This window comes from Pistacia vera, unplaced genomic scaffold (assembly GCF_008641045.1).
Source record: "Pistacia vera cultivar Batoury unplaced genomic scaffold, PisVer_v2 Contig230, whole genome shotgun sequence".
In the NCBI taxonomy this organism is placed as follows: Eukaryota; Viridiplantae; Streptophyta; class Magnoliopsida; order Sapindales; family Anacardiaceae; genus Pistacia; species Pistacia vera.
The window spans coordinates 1,316,493-1,331,372 of NW_022196036.1; the positions used below are offsets into that span (position 1 = coordinate 1,316,493).

Here is a 14,880-nt window from a genome sequence, read left to right on the forward strand (position 1 = left end):
CCAACTTTGTTTTTTGGGTTTTCTAAATCACAAATATATAATTTTAAAAAATAAAAAACATATATTTAAAAAATAAAAAAATTAACAAAAATTAGAAAATTGTTAATTTTGAAATGAAATAAAATATATTTAAATTTAATTGATTTTGGGGCTTAAAAAAAGTTTAGACGGGGCTTAAATAATACTGCTCTTTATATTATTGGACTTTTGGTCATCTACTATTAATAACTCACCATTATTGAATTACTAATGAGAAGCTTTTTATCCATTTTAAGATTAATCATATAAATTAATTTTTCATAATTAATTTTTTCTTTTTGAAATTCTATTATCATTGCTATATATTCTAAATATTTTAATTTCTTATAAGAGGCAAGATTTTTTGTAATACAAATTTTTGACATAAAAGTGTAACACGACTATTGATCCAATTAGCATTAATTATTAAAATGGAATAGTATTACGTGCACTGTTTTAAAATTGGCCCCGCCTGATCTGTTTAATCGGTATAACTAGGAACTAAAAGCTTCACCGAGACATGTTTATATTTTTCCTATTCACCTAAAATCCTAGAATTTCAAATGATGATCGGTGAATAATTGAAGGTTTTTTGAAGAAAAATTGCTGGCGAATGCAATGGTGGTGATGGAGTTGATTTTTGGTGAGTAAATCAATCGGAAATTAAAAAATACTAGTGGCGCCAACAACTGGCTTTTGCTGGCGATTGTAGGGGCTAATGGGGGCGGGGTGCGGTGGGTTTTGATCAGGAGGAAGAGGGGAGTATTTTCAGGATGATGGGGAGGGTTGTCGACGTCAACATTGTTAAGATCTGGCTTGGAATGTCGACGCTAGCTTTGGTAAAATCTAGCCAAAATTGAACCGATTCCAACCAGATATTGGGTAAATTTTTAGGGGAATGGGCTCATTGGACGAGTGGGGTTGCATTTAGAGTGTCGCCGGCCAATTTGTATTTGGGGTGTATTTGCTAAATTTCATACCTATAGGAACTTAATTGTAGTTTTCAAGGGTGTGTTTGCTAAATTTTAAAAGTTTTTGTCCCCCGATTTGACAGCCTGTCAAACCGATCAACCTGAGACCTGACAACTTTGCCAGGTTTCACCCCAAATTGAGTTTTAAAACATTGATTACGTGTAAATAAAAAGGACTCCTTGAGATTGTACCCCTTAACCGCATATCTCAACATTCGACCTACCACTTAAAGTCTTAAACTACCCAAGGTGGGTCGAGGGAGGCTTATTTTCAATATAATTGGATGAATATGAATGTATATGATATGATCGCTTAAATTTTGCATCAATCATGACATAATCTGAAAGCAAACAGAATGTAGATTAAAAACTTAAATATTTTTCACTCATTTCATTCTCAATAGGAACAGTGGCATGGAATTATAGTCACTATAAGACAAACCTGGACTGGAATAACATGAAGGTTCCCTAAATTTATAGAATTCATATACATTCACAAGAGTCAAAATATTCAAGCATTTAACCAATAATTTACCAAAAACCTCAAAAACAACTACATTCTCCCGTGATACCAGTCTATCTATCTACCTTTCTATGAATGTAAAAGGCAGATATAGAAGAGCACAAACAATCAAGTACAATCTCAGGTGGCATATTAAACTGAGATTATAACCAGTTGAAACACCATCCAAATGCATTAAGAAACCAGTTGACACAGGAATTTGAGCCAGCAAACATGCCAACTGCAATAGGCTCACTTTCGCCGTCTGTTTGTTACTATATCAGGATTGCCTTTTTTCATCATCGCCACAAACTCTTCATAGTTAATTCTTCCATCCTGCAATATGACTCAGGTTATATATCATTTGTGAAGAGGCAACTGTCATGATATATTGACAGCAAGGTTTTGCTTGGTTGAACAGAATGCTAAATCATGACATGCAGAGCAATAGCACAGTTAAATGATCAGAGACAATGGTGTATTAAATGGACAAAATTAATCTAGAGAGGCAGAGAATTCATCAATCTTCTTGAGCTCCAAACTCGAGACCTTAGGATTTTTCTAAAACTATTTAATGATCTACAAATTTCTAACTGTAAATGTATCTTTGGAAACCAAATTCATAGCGGTTTTGTCAAAGATATCAAGAATTTAACTACATTTGCAGCTTCATGAATATAAGCAAAATAATGTCACCATGTCATTAACATATGAAATTTTACATGATTTCTCCTAACTTGGCAAATGTTCATATCAAAAAAGAATTTCAAAACACTACAATTTAAATATATGACATCATGCAACAACTTTTTGTTTTTTCGGTTTATCAAATTTTCACTGGGTGCATTCTGCACTTAAGATCTTCTCTAGGCTTTTTCTTTTCCAATAACAGATTATGTTTCTCAGCACTCTACGTATTATCAATCATCAAAACATGTTTTGTCCATGTTTTGTAGTAGATCACAATCTTGATTATTAAGTGTGAAAAGCAATCTGTGTTTTAAATTGGATTATAAACAAGAATGCTTATATATGAAGAAAAGGAGGAAGAAACATACATTGTCTGTGTCAACTTCTGCAATAATCTCTTTTATTGTTTTCGCATCACCCATATTATACTTCTTAAGAGCATGTTCCAGCTCTTCCATTGTAATGTACCTACATTGAGAAGCAGGGAACCCATAACCAGCATAAGATATAACGAAACTGCTTTTACATAAAATTGGGTAAAGTAAATTGTTAACATATATTACTAGTAACACACACACACACACACACAAAATAAAAAAAAAAAAAAGGGAGAGACAGAGAAGAAGAAGTTTTCATACCCACTGTTGTCCTTGTCAAAATATTCAAAGGCTTTGTATAAATGTTCCTCTCTTTCCATTCTGTTCATGTGCATGGTAGCTGTTATGAACTCAATGTAATCAATGGTTCCATTTCCATCAACATCAGCCTGAGAAAATAACCAGGTTTGCACTTTCAGTTGAACCGCAAAGAAATAAAGGCATGATATCTTCATTCAGCATTGACAAAGAAACTAGAGCAAACTATATTTGTTGGCTAAAAAATGCAGCCAGGTATATGCCCAGTATCAGTAGTATTGAGGATTGAAAAATGTGTGAAACATTTAAGTAATTACATATCAAATCAAGATGTGAACCAGAGAGCTGGTAATCAAGAAAAAATGTGTTCTTGAAAAGAATTTAGCCCATTCCTAATCTAGACCAATTCTACAAGCTTCCTTTTCCTAATCAGGACCAAAAGCATAAAGCTAGGGCTTGGGCCAAGTTCACTGTATGCACAAAAAGCAAATCCACAATAGTTCTGTGAGGAAAATGACTTTTTTCCCATCGAAGACTCAGTACACATCTGTAGGAATGGGTGTAAACCATTCATATATAGTTAAAAAGTCAAGCATAACTGAATGTAAAAGAGACCAAAGGCATTACCGCTTCCATTAATTGCCTCACTTCAGACTCGGACAGCCTGGTGCCAAGCTTAGGAAGACCGGCTTTCAACTCTTCATAAGTGATAGTTCCACTATTATCTGTGTCCATGGATTTGAACATTTCCTTCAAACCCATAATTTCTTCTTCAGAAAGATTTTCAGCAATCACCTGAAAGAAAGAAAGAAATTCTTATTATACTACATTGTAGAACTCCACGAAGTTAAGGATTACAATGTTTTTAACATCATTGCACCTAGAACCTAGTGCTCAGGCACAGCAGATGCCTGCACCTACTTCAATAGACAATAAATTTTTAAATTCATTCATAAAAAACTTTATGAACTACGGTACATTTTCCACCTAAAAAGAGGCCGCCACGTCAGAACACTAAGAGGACAACTGAAACCCCATGAGTTTCCACCTGTCTAGCAGTGTTTTAAGAATAAATGTACTTTTGTACGCTTATATTTCATCTTTTTAGGTCAACAGACCTTATCCCATTTATATTGTCTTCCTCTCTGCAATTCATTTCCCAATTGTCTCTAAAAAGATTAGAAAACAATGCTGATATATTGAAAACAACTGAAGTAAGTCATGCAGTCATGCTTACTTTTAGGGCTACTTTTTTAAGTTTGTTCATTGCCCTGAATTGCTTCATTCTAGTTAAAACAGCAATATCAAGAGGCTTATCAGAGGCATCACCATCTTCTCTCATCCATGGGTGATCTGCATTGCATTTCAGTGTTTAGCTTTTCAGTTAATGAATGCCAAGAAACCCAATAAAATGAACAAAAGCGATCAGCAGGAAAAAAGAAAAAACAAACAAATGATAGTGTGCACTTCACAATGAACCTGTTATAAGCATTGGAATTCCTTATGCCTTAGCAAAATTATTAATGACTATATAGTCTTCTGAGATAACAGAACTTACTTAGAACTTCAACGGCTGAAAGCCGTTCTCTAGGATCAGCACGCAGCATCTTCTTCACAAGATCTTTGGCACTACTGGATATGCTGGGCCAAGGTTCAGATGAGAAATCAAGATGCCCCCGCAGAACGGCATCAAAGATACCCTGTTCATTTTCTACATATGAAAGAAAGGTGTAATCGAGAGAAACAACAGCTAAGCTATCACTGACCAATGAGATTTGCAAATTAGTTGGTTACTAAGTACTCCAGATATGACACAAGAAAGTTAAACAAAACCTTATCATATGGTTTTATTTCACAACCAGTGACAAACTTCAAGTTCTGTTACTTCATGAGAAAAAAATCCTTACCTCCCCAAAATGGAGGAACTCCACTAAGAAGAATGTATAGTATCACTCCAGCACTCCAAATATCTGCCTCAGCTCCATAACTCCTGCGCAATATCTCAGGAGCTACATAATACGCACTTCCAACAAGGTCCTTAAACACGTCTCCTGCAATAACACTCACACTATATCGTTCAAATTCATCATCAGCGTGCCATCAAAAGTAAGGTCAAAAGGAAAACCCTCCACAGTCCAAACTCCAATGTAAATACAATAAATAAATGAAAGTTAAAACTCAAACAAAAGATATGGTTAACTGTTTGAATGGCAACATTCGATTAAAGAGAAAGTAACATGTAAAAAATTGAATGATCATAATCATTTTAATAATCGCACACTTAAAAGTTTATTTCCCAACTCTATATCCCAAGTGATGTTACAATAGACTTGTCAAACATCAATTAAATTCGATGATATCTTAAGGGATATAACCCATCCCAAATCAGCTGCCACAACCTTCGAGATACAAAGTCTTATACTTAGTTTATAAGTGTAGCATTACTCTAATTATTTCGTTTATTTACTTGGAAATGACAGCATATTGCAATACAACAATCAACAGAATTTCTACATTATCAACTCAAATCCCAACTAATTCCATCCTACATTGCCTCTTCTTCATAAATCCATAATCAACTACTCTACCATGACACCAACTGAAAAACAAAAATAAAGAAATGAAATGGCATTCACCTGGCTTGAAAAACACAGAGAGCCCAAAGTCAGTAGCTTTCAAAGGCGAATCCTCATCAGTGTTCAACAACAAGAAATTCTCAGGCTTCAAATCCCTATGCATAACACCCATAGAATGACAATTATGCACCACGGTCACAATCTGTCTACACAAATTGGCGGCAGCTCTCTCAGAATAATGCCCCTTAGCTATGATCCGATCAAACAGCTCCCCTCCCGCACACAATTCCATGACCAAGTTGACCGAGTGCCGGTCCTCATACGCGCCCTTCAGCTCCACGATGTTCCTGTGACCCGTGAGGTGGTACATGATCTGGACTTCGCGACGGACGTCTTCGATGTCATCTCGGTTGATGAGCTTGCGCGTGGCGATTGACTTGCACGCGAATTGTTGTTTAGTTTCTTTGTGCGTTACTAAGTAAGTGACACCGAACTGGCCACGTCCGAGCTCGCGGCCGAAGATGTAAGTGGACCGGACGTCCTCCATGGGCCGGCCCAAGACGCGGCCAACGGTTGATGCGTTGGTTGATGTGGTGGTGGCGGTGGTGGCGGTGGAGGAGGAGGAAGAAGATGGAGGGTGGATTTTGAGGCCATTGGAGTGGTGGCGGGGTCCAGATTCGGTGGTGGTCGTCGGGAGTTGGGTTTGATCAGATGGGAGGCCACTGCAGTTACCCATTTTGGTCAACGATAGTCAAGAGAGAGAGAGAGGGAGAGAGAAGAAAACTAAGTGAGTGAGTCAATGGAGGGTTGAGTTTTTGCTTCGGTTGGAGATTTTTCATGTCTGAATCGTGATCTATGAGATTACTAATATGCCCTTCCGCGTTGCTATTTATGGAATGAGGAAAAAAATTATGCCGCCCCCGACTTATAGGTTTGGCAAGTAAGTACATATTAATTTTTCATGAACAAATTAGTCCCTGAAACTAATAGTCATCATTGAATTCTGTTACATTATTTAGAGTCTTTTATATAAAGTCTAAAATATCCCTAATAAAAAATTTTCGAAAAAAAATGAAAATTAAATTAAATTTTAAATCAACTCAATCTACACAACAACAAAAAAATGTGAAAAAACTCTTTTGCAATTCATAGCACTCGCACTTGTTTTTCACCAAGTCTTCCGTTGTAGTCCACACCAAATTCTTAATTTTAGTATAATAATTGAAAAATATATATTTGATATTATTTTAATTTTAGTTTTATTGTTGAAAAGTCAAATCTGCCCTCCACCCGTTAATTTCATACTAACATCTCTCATATTAGAGAACATTTTTTCCGGTTAAAAATAAATATGTCCTTATAGTGAATCAAAACTCTAAGGACTAAAATGTAATTAACCCTTTATTGAGTTATCCCTTGGATACTATCATAAACTACCACTTTTCCCACCCAAGTTTGGCGAATACCCAGTTCCCACCCATAGTTTCATAAATTACAAATTCACATCCTTAAATTAACATCGTCACTTTTCTCTCAAAATAACTCCCACATCTCAAATTTCTCTCAAATAACCCCTAGAAGAGATCCTGGCCAAGCCAAAAATCTGGCCTAATTCCGGCACCATTAGACCTCCCCAACACCACCATCAACATCCCCTTATCCTCTTCACCAAAATCTCTAACTTTTTCACCTGATTGCACCTTAGCGAGGTACCGGAATTTGGTTGGAAGGCAGCGGTGATCGACAGACAATTGTGATAGGTGATGTTGGGGGTTTTGATTGGGGTGGGGGGAGCTATTAATGCTATTGGTGGTGTTGGAGGTGGTTTACGGTGCCGGGATCTGCTAGAATTTAGATGAAATGCTGATTGGAACTAAGCTGCGATTGGAGGATTCAATCAAGCGGGTGGTTAGGGGTTTTGATGTGGGGGTTGAGCAGATTGTAATGGTGGTGTCGGGAAGGGGTCGACTGTGCTGGGAACAGGCCATAATGGTCATTTCAAAGATGAATTTGAGAAGTTTAGGGTTATTTTCAATGTTAGATTAAACAATTTCCTGTTAATTTAAGGATGAGAATCTGTAATTTATGAAAGCATTGATGGGAACTTGTAGATTTGCCAAACCTTGGGTGGGAAAATGTCGTTTACTCTAAACTACCCTTAAAGTTTGCGTTTTTATCATGTGGAGAACAATTGTGTCAATTTTTATCAAAGATATCCCTTGTAGTTTTAAAAGCATATTATTCTCAATTTCTCATGGTAACTTTGTAAAGTTTTATCATATTACCCGTCACTTTGTCAATTTACAAGTTTTATCATATAGATAACACTAAGCTCATAAACTTTTTCTTATTAACTTTCTCTAACAAATACGACATGACAGTTCACAGTTAATCAGTTCGCAATAAGTCATGCTTGCCAACAATGAGTCTCGCTTGGACAATTACGAGCTGACTAATTACAAACTGTCATGTCGCATTTATAAGAGAAAGTTAGTGAGAAGTGTTTGTCAGTCTACTTTTTTTGTTTATCATAGTTACCCCTCACAATTTTAAAATCATATTATTGATATCCCTTTGCCGTAACTCCATTTTTTTTATCTTTTATTTGAATTTTTATTTCTCTTTTGTAATTTTAAAAGATTTATTCAATTGGACATTTGTGGAATAACATATTAAAAAGTATTACAATACTTCACCCATTTAATTATAATGTCAATTTAATGGATTCAGGATAAATGGGTGTTAGTGATATGCTCTTAAGACTGTAAAACTCCTTCAACATTTAACTTGCAAATTCAATACTTTTGAAGTGTATTGGAATTTTGTTTCCAGCCCAACGACATGGTTTTCTAGGCGGTTTGTCTTTGTCATATGGTTGAGGCTTGATAACCCGTTTAAGTAGACCTGTCAACATTGGCCCAATGGATATGGATACTAACATTGCTAAGCCAAGCCCAATTGAAAAAATAATAGACCCGGGTTGCAAAAAGGACAAGTGCGTTTGCCGGGAGTCGAACCCGGGTCTATTGCTTGGAAGGCAATTATCCTAACCGTTGGACTACAAACGCTCACTGATCTGCATTGCATTTCAGTGTTTAGCTTTTCAGTTAATGAATGCCAAGAAACCCAATAAAATGAACAAAAGCGATCAACAGAAAAAAAAAAAAAAAAAACACACAAGTGATAGTGTGCACTTCACAATGAACCTGTTATAAGCATTGGAATTACTCATGCCTAAGCAAAATTATTAATGACTATATCGTGTTCTGAGATAACAGAACTTACTTAGGACTTCAACGGCTGAAAGCCGTTCTCTAGGATCAGCACGCAGCATCTTCTTCACAAGATCTTTGGCACTACTGGATATGCTGGGCCAAGGTTCAGATGAGAAATCAAGATGCCCCCGCAGAACGGCATCAAAGATACCCTGTTCATTTTCTACATATGAAAGAAAGGTGTAATCGAGAGAAACAACAGCTAAGCTATCACTGACCAATGAGATTTGCAAATTAGTTGGTTACTAAGTACTCCAGATATGACACAAGAAAGTTAAACAAAACCTTATCATATGGTTTTATTTCACAACCAGTGACAAACTTCAAGTTCTGTTACTTCATGAGAGAAAAAATCCTTACCTCCCCAAAATGGAGGAACTCCACTAAGAAGAATGTATAGTATCACTCCAGCACTCCAAATATCTGCCTCAGCACCATAACTCCTGCGCAATATCTCAGGAGCTACATAATATGCACTTCCAACAAGGTCCTTAAACACGTCTCCTGCAATAACACTCACACTATATCGTTCAAATTCATCATCAGTGTGCCATCAAAAGTAAGGTCAAAAGGAAAACCCTCCACAGTCCAAACTCCAATGTAAATGCAATAAATAAATGAAAGTTAAAACTCAAACAAAAGATATGGTTAACTGTTTGAATGGCAACATTTGGCACCTATATGGTGCTTGTTAGCGATTAAAGAGAAAGTAACATGTAAAAAATTGAATGATCATAATCATTTTAATAATCGCACACTTAAAAGTTTATTTCCCAACTCTATATCCCAAGTGATGTTACAATAGACTTGTCAAACATCAATTAAATTCGATGATATCTTAAGGGATATAACCCATCCCAAATCAGCTGCCACAACCTTCGAGATACAAAGTCTTAGTTTATAAGTGTAGCATTACTCTAATTATTTCGTTTATTTACTTGGAAATGACAGCATATTGCAATACAACAATCAACAGAATTTCTACATTATCAACTCAAATCCCAACTAATTCCATCCTACATTGCCTCTTCTTCATAAATCCATAATCAACTACTCTACCATGACACCAACTGAAAAACAAAAATAAAGAAATGAAATGGCATTCACCTGGCTTGAAAAACACAGAGAGCCCAAAGTCAGTAGCTTTCAAAGGCGAATCCTCATCAGTGTTCAACAACAAGAAATTCTCAGGCTTCAAATCCCTATGCATAACACCCATAGAATGACAATTATGCACCACGGTCACAATCTGTCTACACAAATTGGCGGCAGCTCTCTCAGAATAATGCCCCTTAGCTATGATCCGATCAAACAGCTCCCCTCCCGCACACAATTCCATGACCAAGTTGACCGAGTGCCGGTCCTCATACGCGCCCTTCAGCTCCACGATGTTCCTGTGACCCGTGAGGTGGTACATGATCTGGACTTCGCGACGGACGTCTTCGATGTCATCTCGGTTGATGAGCTTGCGCGTGGCGATTGACTTGCACGCGAATTGTTGTTTAGTTTCTTTGTGCGTTACTAAGTAAGTGACACCGAACTGGCCACGTCCGAGCTCGCGGCCGAAGATGTAAGTGGACCGGACGTCCTCCATGGGCCGGCCCAAGACGCGGCCAACGGTTGATGCGTTGGTTGATGTGGTGGTGGCGGTGGTGGCGGTGGAGGAGGAGGAAGAAGATGGAGGGTGGATTTTGAGGCCATTGGAGTGGTGGCGGGGTCCAGATTCGGTGGTGGTCGTCGGGAGTTGGGTTTGATCAGATGGGAGGCCACTGCAGTTACCCATTTTGGTCAACGATAGTCAAGAGAGAGAGAGGGAGAGAGGGGAAGACTAAGCGAGTGAGTCAATGGCGGGTTGAGTTTTTGATTCGGTTGGAGATTTTTCATGTCTGAATCGTGATATGAAATTACTAATATGCCCTTCGGCGTTGCCATTTATTGAATGAGGAAAAAAAATTATGCCGTCCCCGACTTATAGCTTTCGCAAATTAAGTACCTAATAATTTTTCATAAACAAATTAGTCCCTGAAAGTGAAACTAATAGTCATCACTGAATTCTATTACATTATTTAGAGTCATTTATATAAAGTCTAAAATATCCCTAATAAAAAAAATTTGAAAAAAAATGAAAACTAAATTAAAAATCAACTCAATCTACACAACAACAAAAAAAATGTGAAAAAAAAAATATAAAAATTTTGAAAAAATTAAATCTTATTTAATTAACAAATTTAACGAAAATCAATTCAATATACAATTCATATGTTTAACCTGGAAAAGCAAATCATGTGTAAGTGTAACCCTACTTATAAATATGTGCAATTTACACAATGAAAACAACACTCTTTTGCAATTCATAGCACTTGCCTGTCCTATTTTTTTGTCAAGAACAACACTCTTCGTCAACTCATACACTCGCCCCTGTTTTTCGCCAAGTCTTCCATTGTAGCCCACACCAAATTCTTATTTTTTGTATAATAATTGAAAAATATATATTTGGTATTATTTTAATTTTAGTTTTATTTTTGAAAAGTCAACTATGCCCTCCACCCGTTAATTTCATGGTAACATCTCTCATATTAGAGAACATTTTTACCGGTTAAAAAAAATATGTCCTTATAGTGGATCAAAACTCTAAGGACTAACTTGTAATTAGCCTTTATTGAGTTATCCCTTGGACATTAATTATCATAAACTTCCGACATTTTCCCACCCAAGGTTTGGGGCGAATCTTAAAGTTCCCATCCATAGTTTCATAAATTACAAATTCACACCCTTAAATTAACACCGTTATTTTTTTCTTAAAATAACCCCTACATCTCAAATTTCTCTCAAATAACCCCTAGAGGAGATCCCGACCAACCCAAAAATCTGGCATGATTCTAGCACCATTGGACCTCCCCGACACCACCATTAGCATTCCCTTATCCTCCTCAACAAAACCCCTAAATTTTTCACCTGGAATTTGGCTAAAGAGGCGACGGTGATTGACGAGCAATTGCAGTGGTGATGTTTAGGGTTTTGATGGGGGGAAGTCGGTGATGCTATTGGGGGTGGTTTTTAGAGCCGGGATCAGCTAGAATTTGGATGAAACGCTAACTGAAACTAAGAGCAGTAGCCGGCGATTGGGGGGTTCAATCAAGCGGGGAGGTTAGGGGTTTTGATGTAGGGATTGAGGGGATTGTAATGGTAGTGTCAGGAGGGGTCGACTGTGCCAGGAATAAAGCGAAATGGCCTGAAATTGCCGGTGGGGTGAATTTGAGAAGTCTAGGGTTATTTCAAAATTTTCACCTTTGAAATGACAATTTTACTCTTTTCAATGTTAGATTAAACAGTTTTCTGTGAGAATTTGTGATTTATGAAACCATGGATGGGAACTTGCAGATTTGCCAAACCTTGGGTGGGAGAATGTCGTTTACTCTAAACTACCTCTAAGAGGCGTTTGGTTTAGGGAATGTTGGATTACTGAGAATATTAGATTACTGAAAAGTTAGATTACCTTGAAGATTATTGAAAATCTTTAGGAAAATGTGTTTGGTTAATTGATGGATAGGTTATATTAATATGTTTGGTTGGGAGGAATAAATTGGTAGGTATGTTATTTAAATGAATGAATTGTCCTCTAATTAAATATTATTATTATATTATCTTTTAATATTGATTATTATTTGGATTATAAACAACCCCCCCCCCCCCCCTTCCTTGGGCATTTAAAAACTTAGCAAAAATAATCTCATAATAAAAGTTTGAAAAATCAACAAAGCGCCCCCACCAACCCAGCCACTGCCGGTCGTTGGCAGCCTAACGGTGCACAGAAGGCAGTAAATGGCCTCCGTGCGCCGATATAGCCATTTCCGGCCAGAGATCTGACCGGAAATGGCCAGACGTGACAGATCTGGCCATTTTTGGCTAGATATTTGGCCGGAAATGGCCATATCGGCGCACGACGACCATTTTCGGCCTTCTGTGCGCTGTTCCAGCGGCGGCGACGGCTGGTTGCGGTGGTCGTTGTCGGCGATAGGTGGGTGAGGGTGGTTGCTTGGGTGGATAGCAATTTGTTTTTTAATTCAAAGGTAATTTTGTCCAAAAAGTTAATTAATTTGGGTGAAATAGTAAAAGTCATATTTATGTAAATAAATTTAAAAATAAGGGTATTATTGTCCCAAAATTTTATTAATAATGGATAGAATTGTAACAAAAAAAGATAACCCTGATAATCTTAGAATACTTAAGAAAATGAAGGTAATCAGATTACCTCTGATATTACCAATAGTAACCACTATTGGTATTTGAAGATTACCGGTATCTTATATTAATTGACAACCAAACATGGTAATCAAGTAATATAAGATGACTTAACCCCAGTAATCCCACATAACCCCCAACCAAACGCCCCCCTAAAGTTTGCGTTTTTATCATGTGGAGAACAATTGTGTCAATTTTTATCAAAGATATCCCTTGTAAAGTTTTATCATATTACCCGTCACTTTGTCAATTTACAAGTTTTATCATATAGGCAACACTACGCTCATAAACCTTTCTTACTAACTTTCTATCATAAATATGACATGACAGCTCACAATTAATCAGCTCACAATAAGGCCTGCTTGTCAACAATGAGTCTCGCTTGAACAATTGCGAGTTGATCAATTACAAACTGCCACGTCGCATTTATAAGAGAAAGTTAGTGAGAAATGTTTGTCAATCTATCTTTATTATTCATCATAGTTACCCCTCACAATTTTAAAATCATATTATTGATATCCCTTTGCCGTAACTCCATTTTTTTTTTATCTTTTATTTGAATTTTTAATTCTCTTTTGCAATTTTAAAAGATTTATTCAATTGGACACTTGTGGAATAACATATTAAGAAGTATCAAAATACTTCACCCATTTACTTATAATGTCAATTTAATGGATTAAGGATAAATGGGTGTTAGTGATATGCTCTTAAAACTGTAAAACTCCTCCAACATTTAACTTGCAAATTCAATACTTTTGAAGTGTATTGTAATTTTGTTTCCAACCCAACGACGTGGTTTTCTAGGCAGTTTGTCTTTGTCATGTGGTTGAGGCTTGATAACCCGTTTAAGTGGACCTGTCAACATTGGCCCAATGGATATGGATACTAACATTGCTAAGCCAAGCCCAATTGAAAAAATAATAGACGCGGGTTGCAAAAATGACAAGTGCGTTTGCCGGGAGTCGAACCCGGGTCTATTGCTTGGAAGGCAATTATCCTAACCGTTGGACTACAAACGCTTACTGTTTAAACACACTTTAAAATTAAACATATAATAAAATAAAAAATTTACTGAAACTTTAGTGACCCTACACTAACAAACCTCTCTTACTACTTTCTCTCACAAACACCTGACGTGGCACTGAATTGGCTTTACACATAAAATTACGAACTTTAACTAAACATGAACGATCGTTACTTAAGGAGGAACGACCATTTATTCATAAGGAACGGTCGTTCTCATAAGAAATGGTTGTTCCATAAGCCCATTTAGAATGGCCGTTCCTCAACCAAGAACAACCATTCCTCATCCAAGGAACGATCGTTCCTTATCCAAAGAATGACCCTTTTTTAGGTTTAGTCGAAGTCATTTTGTGACCGTTCTGATGGGAGCTGCCAACTCAGTGCCACATGTGCGGTTTGTGAGAGATGTTTGTCTGGCTAGTATTATTGTTGAAACTTTATTCTGTCAATGATATTCTTCAATTTTAGGACAGTAATAAGATAAACGAGCAACTTCTCTTTAGTTAACGTATACCTACTATGCATATGTCTTAGTGTCTTCGAAACTCAGTTTGCCACTTAAGATAACACATGAAGCTCAAGTTTGACACAAATTCTTCGCCCCACAGTGGACTTTATTTATTCCAGAGAGTTGTGCTTTCTCTAGTCAACCACCCTGAACAAAAAGTAGATCAAATCAAACTAGAAGATTCATATTTTGCACTTCTTTACTCCCATCTACTCAAAATTAATGAATAATGAACATTGGTACCAGGAGAAAACAAAGTCCGAAGTAAAAAAAATTTAACCAAGCCAAAACAAATGTGCACCAATATATGTTCCCAAATCAATATATATAATCTGTTACTTCAAATACACATATTAATTAAGGCATGTGCATTATGTGAGGAAGCAAAGTGGTCCATTTGCATATCCACAAGGCCCTGCATTTCCTAACCATAGAATAGT

The 14,880-nt window shown here is 36.8% G+C and overlaps 2 protein-coding genes and 2 non-coding genes across 4 annotated transcripts; all 4 read right to left on the reverse strand.

Annotated features, from left to right (window-relative positions):
* Positions 1 to 1,376: 1,376 nt before the first annotated feature.
* Positions 1,377 to 6,158, reverse strand: LOC116131239 (calcium-dependent protein kinase 1). Its single transcript, XM_031416886.1, has 8 exons — positions 5,453 to 6,158; positions 4,724 to 4,867; positions 4,375 to 4,527; positions 4,054 to 4,169; positions 3,444 to 3,611; positions 2,820 to 2,947; positions 2,550 to 2,649; positions 1,377 to 1,827 (listed from the first exon to the last, which is right to left on the reverse strand). Exons 1-8 carry the CDS (start codon positions 6,126 to 6,128, stop codon positions 1,744 to 1,746), a joined length of 1,569 nt encoding a protein of 522 aa, XP_031272746.1. The 5' UTR covers positions 6,129 to 6,158; the 3' UTR covers positions 1,377 to 1,743.
* Positions 6,159 to 8,388: 2,230 nt separating this feature from the next.
* TRNAG-UCC lies at positions 8,389 to 8,460 on the reverse strand. Its single transcript has one exon. It is a non-coding gene; the product is annotated as a tRNA-Gly (tRNA).
* A 127-nt stretch (positions 8,461 to 8,587) lies between these two features.
* LOC116131226 (calcium-dependent protein kinase 1-like) lies at positions 8,588 to 10,450 on the reverse strand. Its single transcript, XM_031416868.1, has 4 exons — positions 9,775 to 10,450; positions 9,028 to 9,171; positions 8,678 to 8,830; positions 8,588 to 8,598 (listed from the first exon to the last, which is right to left on the reverse strand). The coding sequence occupies exons 1-4, from the start codon at positions 10,448 to 10,450 to the stop codon at positions 8,588 to 8,590; spliced, it is 984 nt and encodes a 327-aa protein (XP_031272728.1).
* Positions 10,451 to 13,856: 3,406 nt separating this feature from the next.
* On the reverse strand, positions 13,857 to 13,928 carry TRNAG-UCC. Its single transcript has one exon. It is a non-coding gene; the product is annotated as a tRNA-Gly (tRNA).
* Between the last annotated feature and the right edge of the window lie 952 nt (positions 13,929 to 14,880).

Bases quoted from the DNA above. Each gene is read 5' to 3' on its own strand.
- LOC116131226 (XM_031416868.1), bottom strand. From the start codon at position 10,450: ATGGGTAACTGCAGTGGCCTCCCATCTGATCAAACCCAACTCCCGACG. The intron at 9,172-9,774 runs GTGAATGCCATT...GTGTTATTGCAG, and splicing joins CTCTGTGTTTTTCAAGCCAG to GAGACGTGTTTAAGGACCTT. The intron at 8,831-9,027 runs GTAAGGATTTTT...TTTCATATGTAG, and splicing joins AGTTCCTCCATTTTGGGGAG to AAAATGAACAGGGTATCTTT.
- LOC116131239 (XM_031416886.1), bottom strand. From the start codon at position 6,128: ATGGGTAACTGCAGTGGCCTCCCATCTGATCAAACCCAACTCCCGACG. The intron at 2,948-3,443 runs GTAATGCCTTTG...TTATTTTCTCAG, and splicing joins TGAGGCAATTAATGGAAGCG to GCTGATGTTGATGGAAATGG. The intron at 1,828-2,549 runs GTATGTTTCTTC...GTCATATTGCAG, and splicing joins CAGAAGTTGACACAGACAAT to GATGGAAGAATTAACTATGA.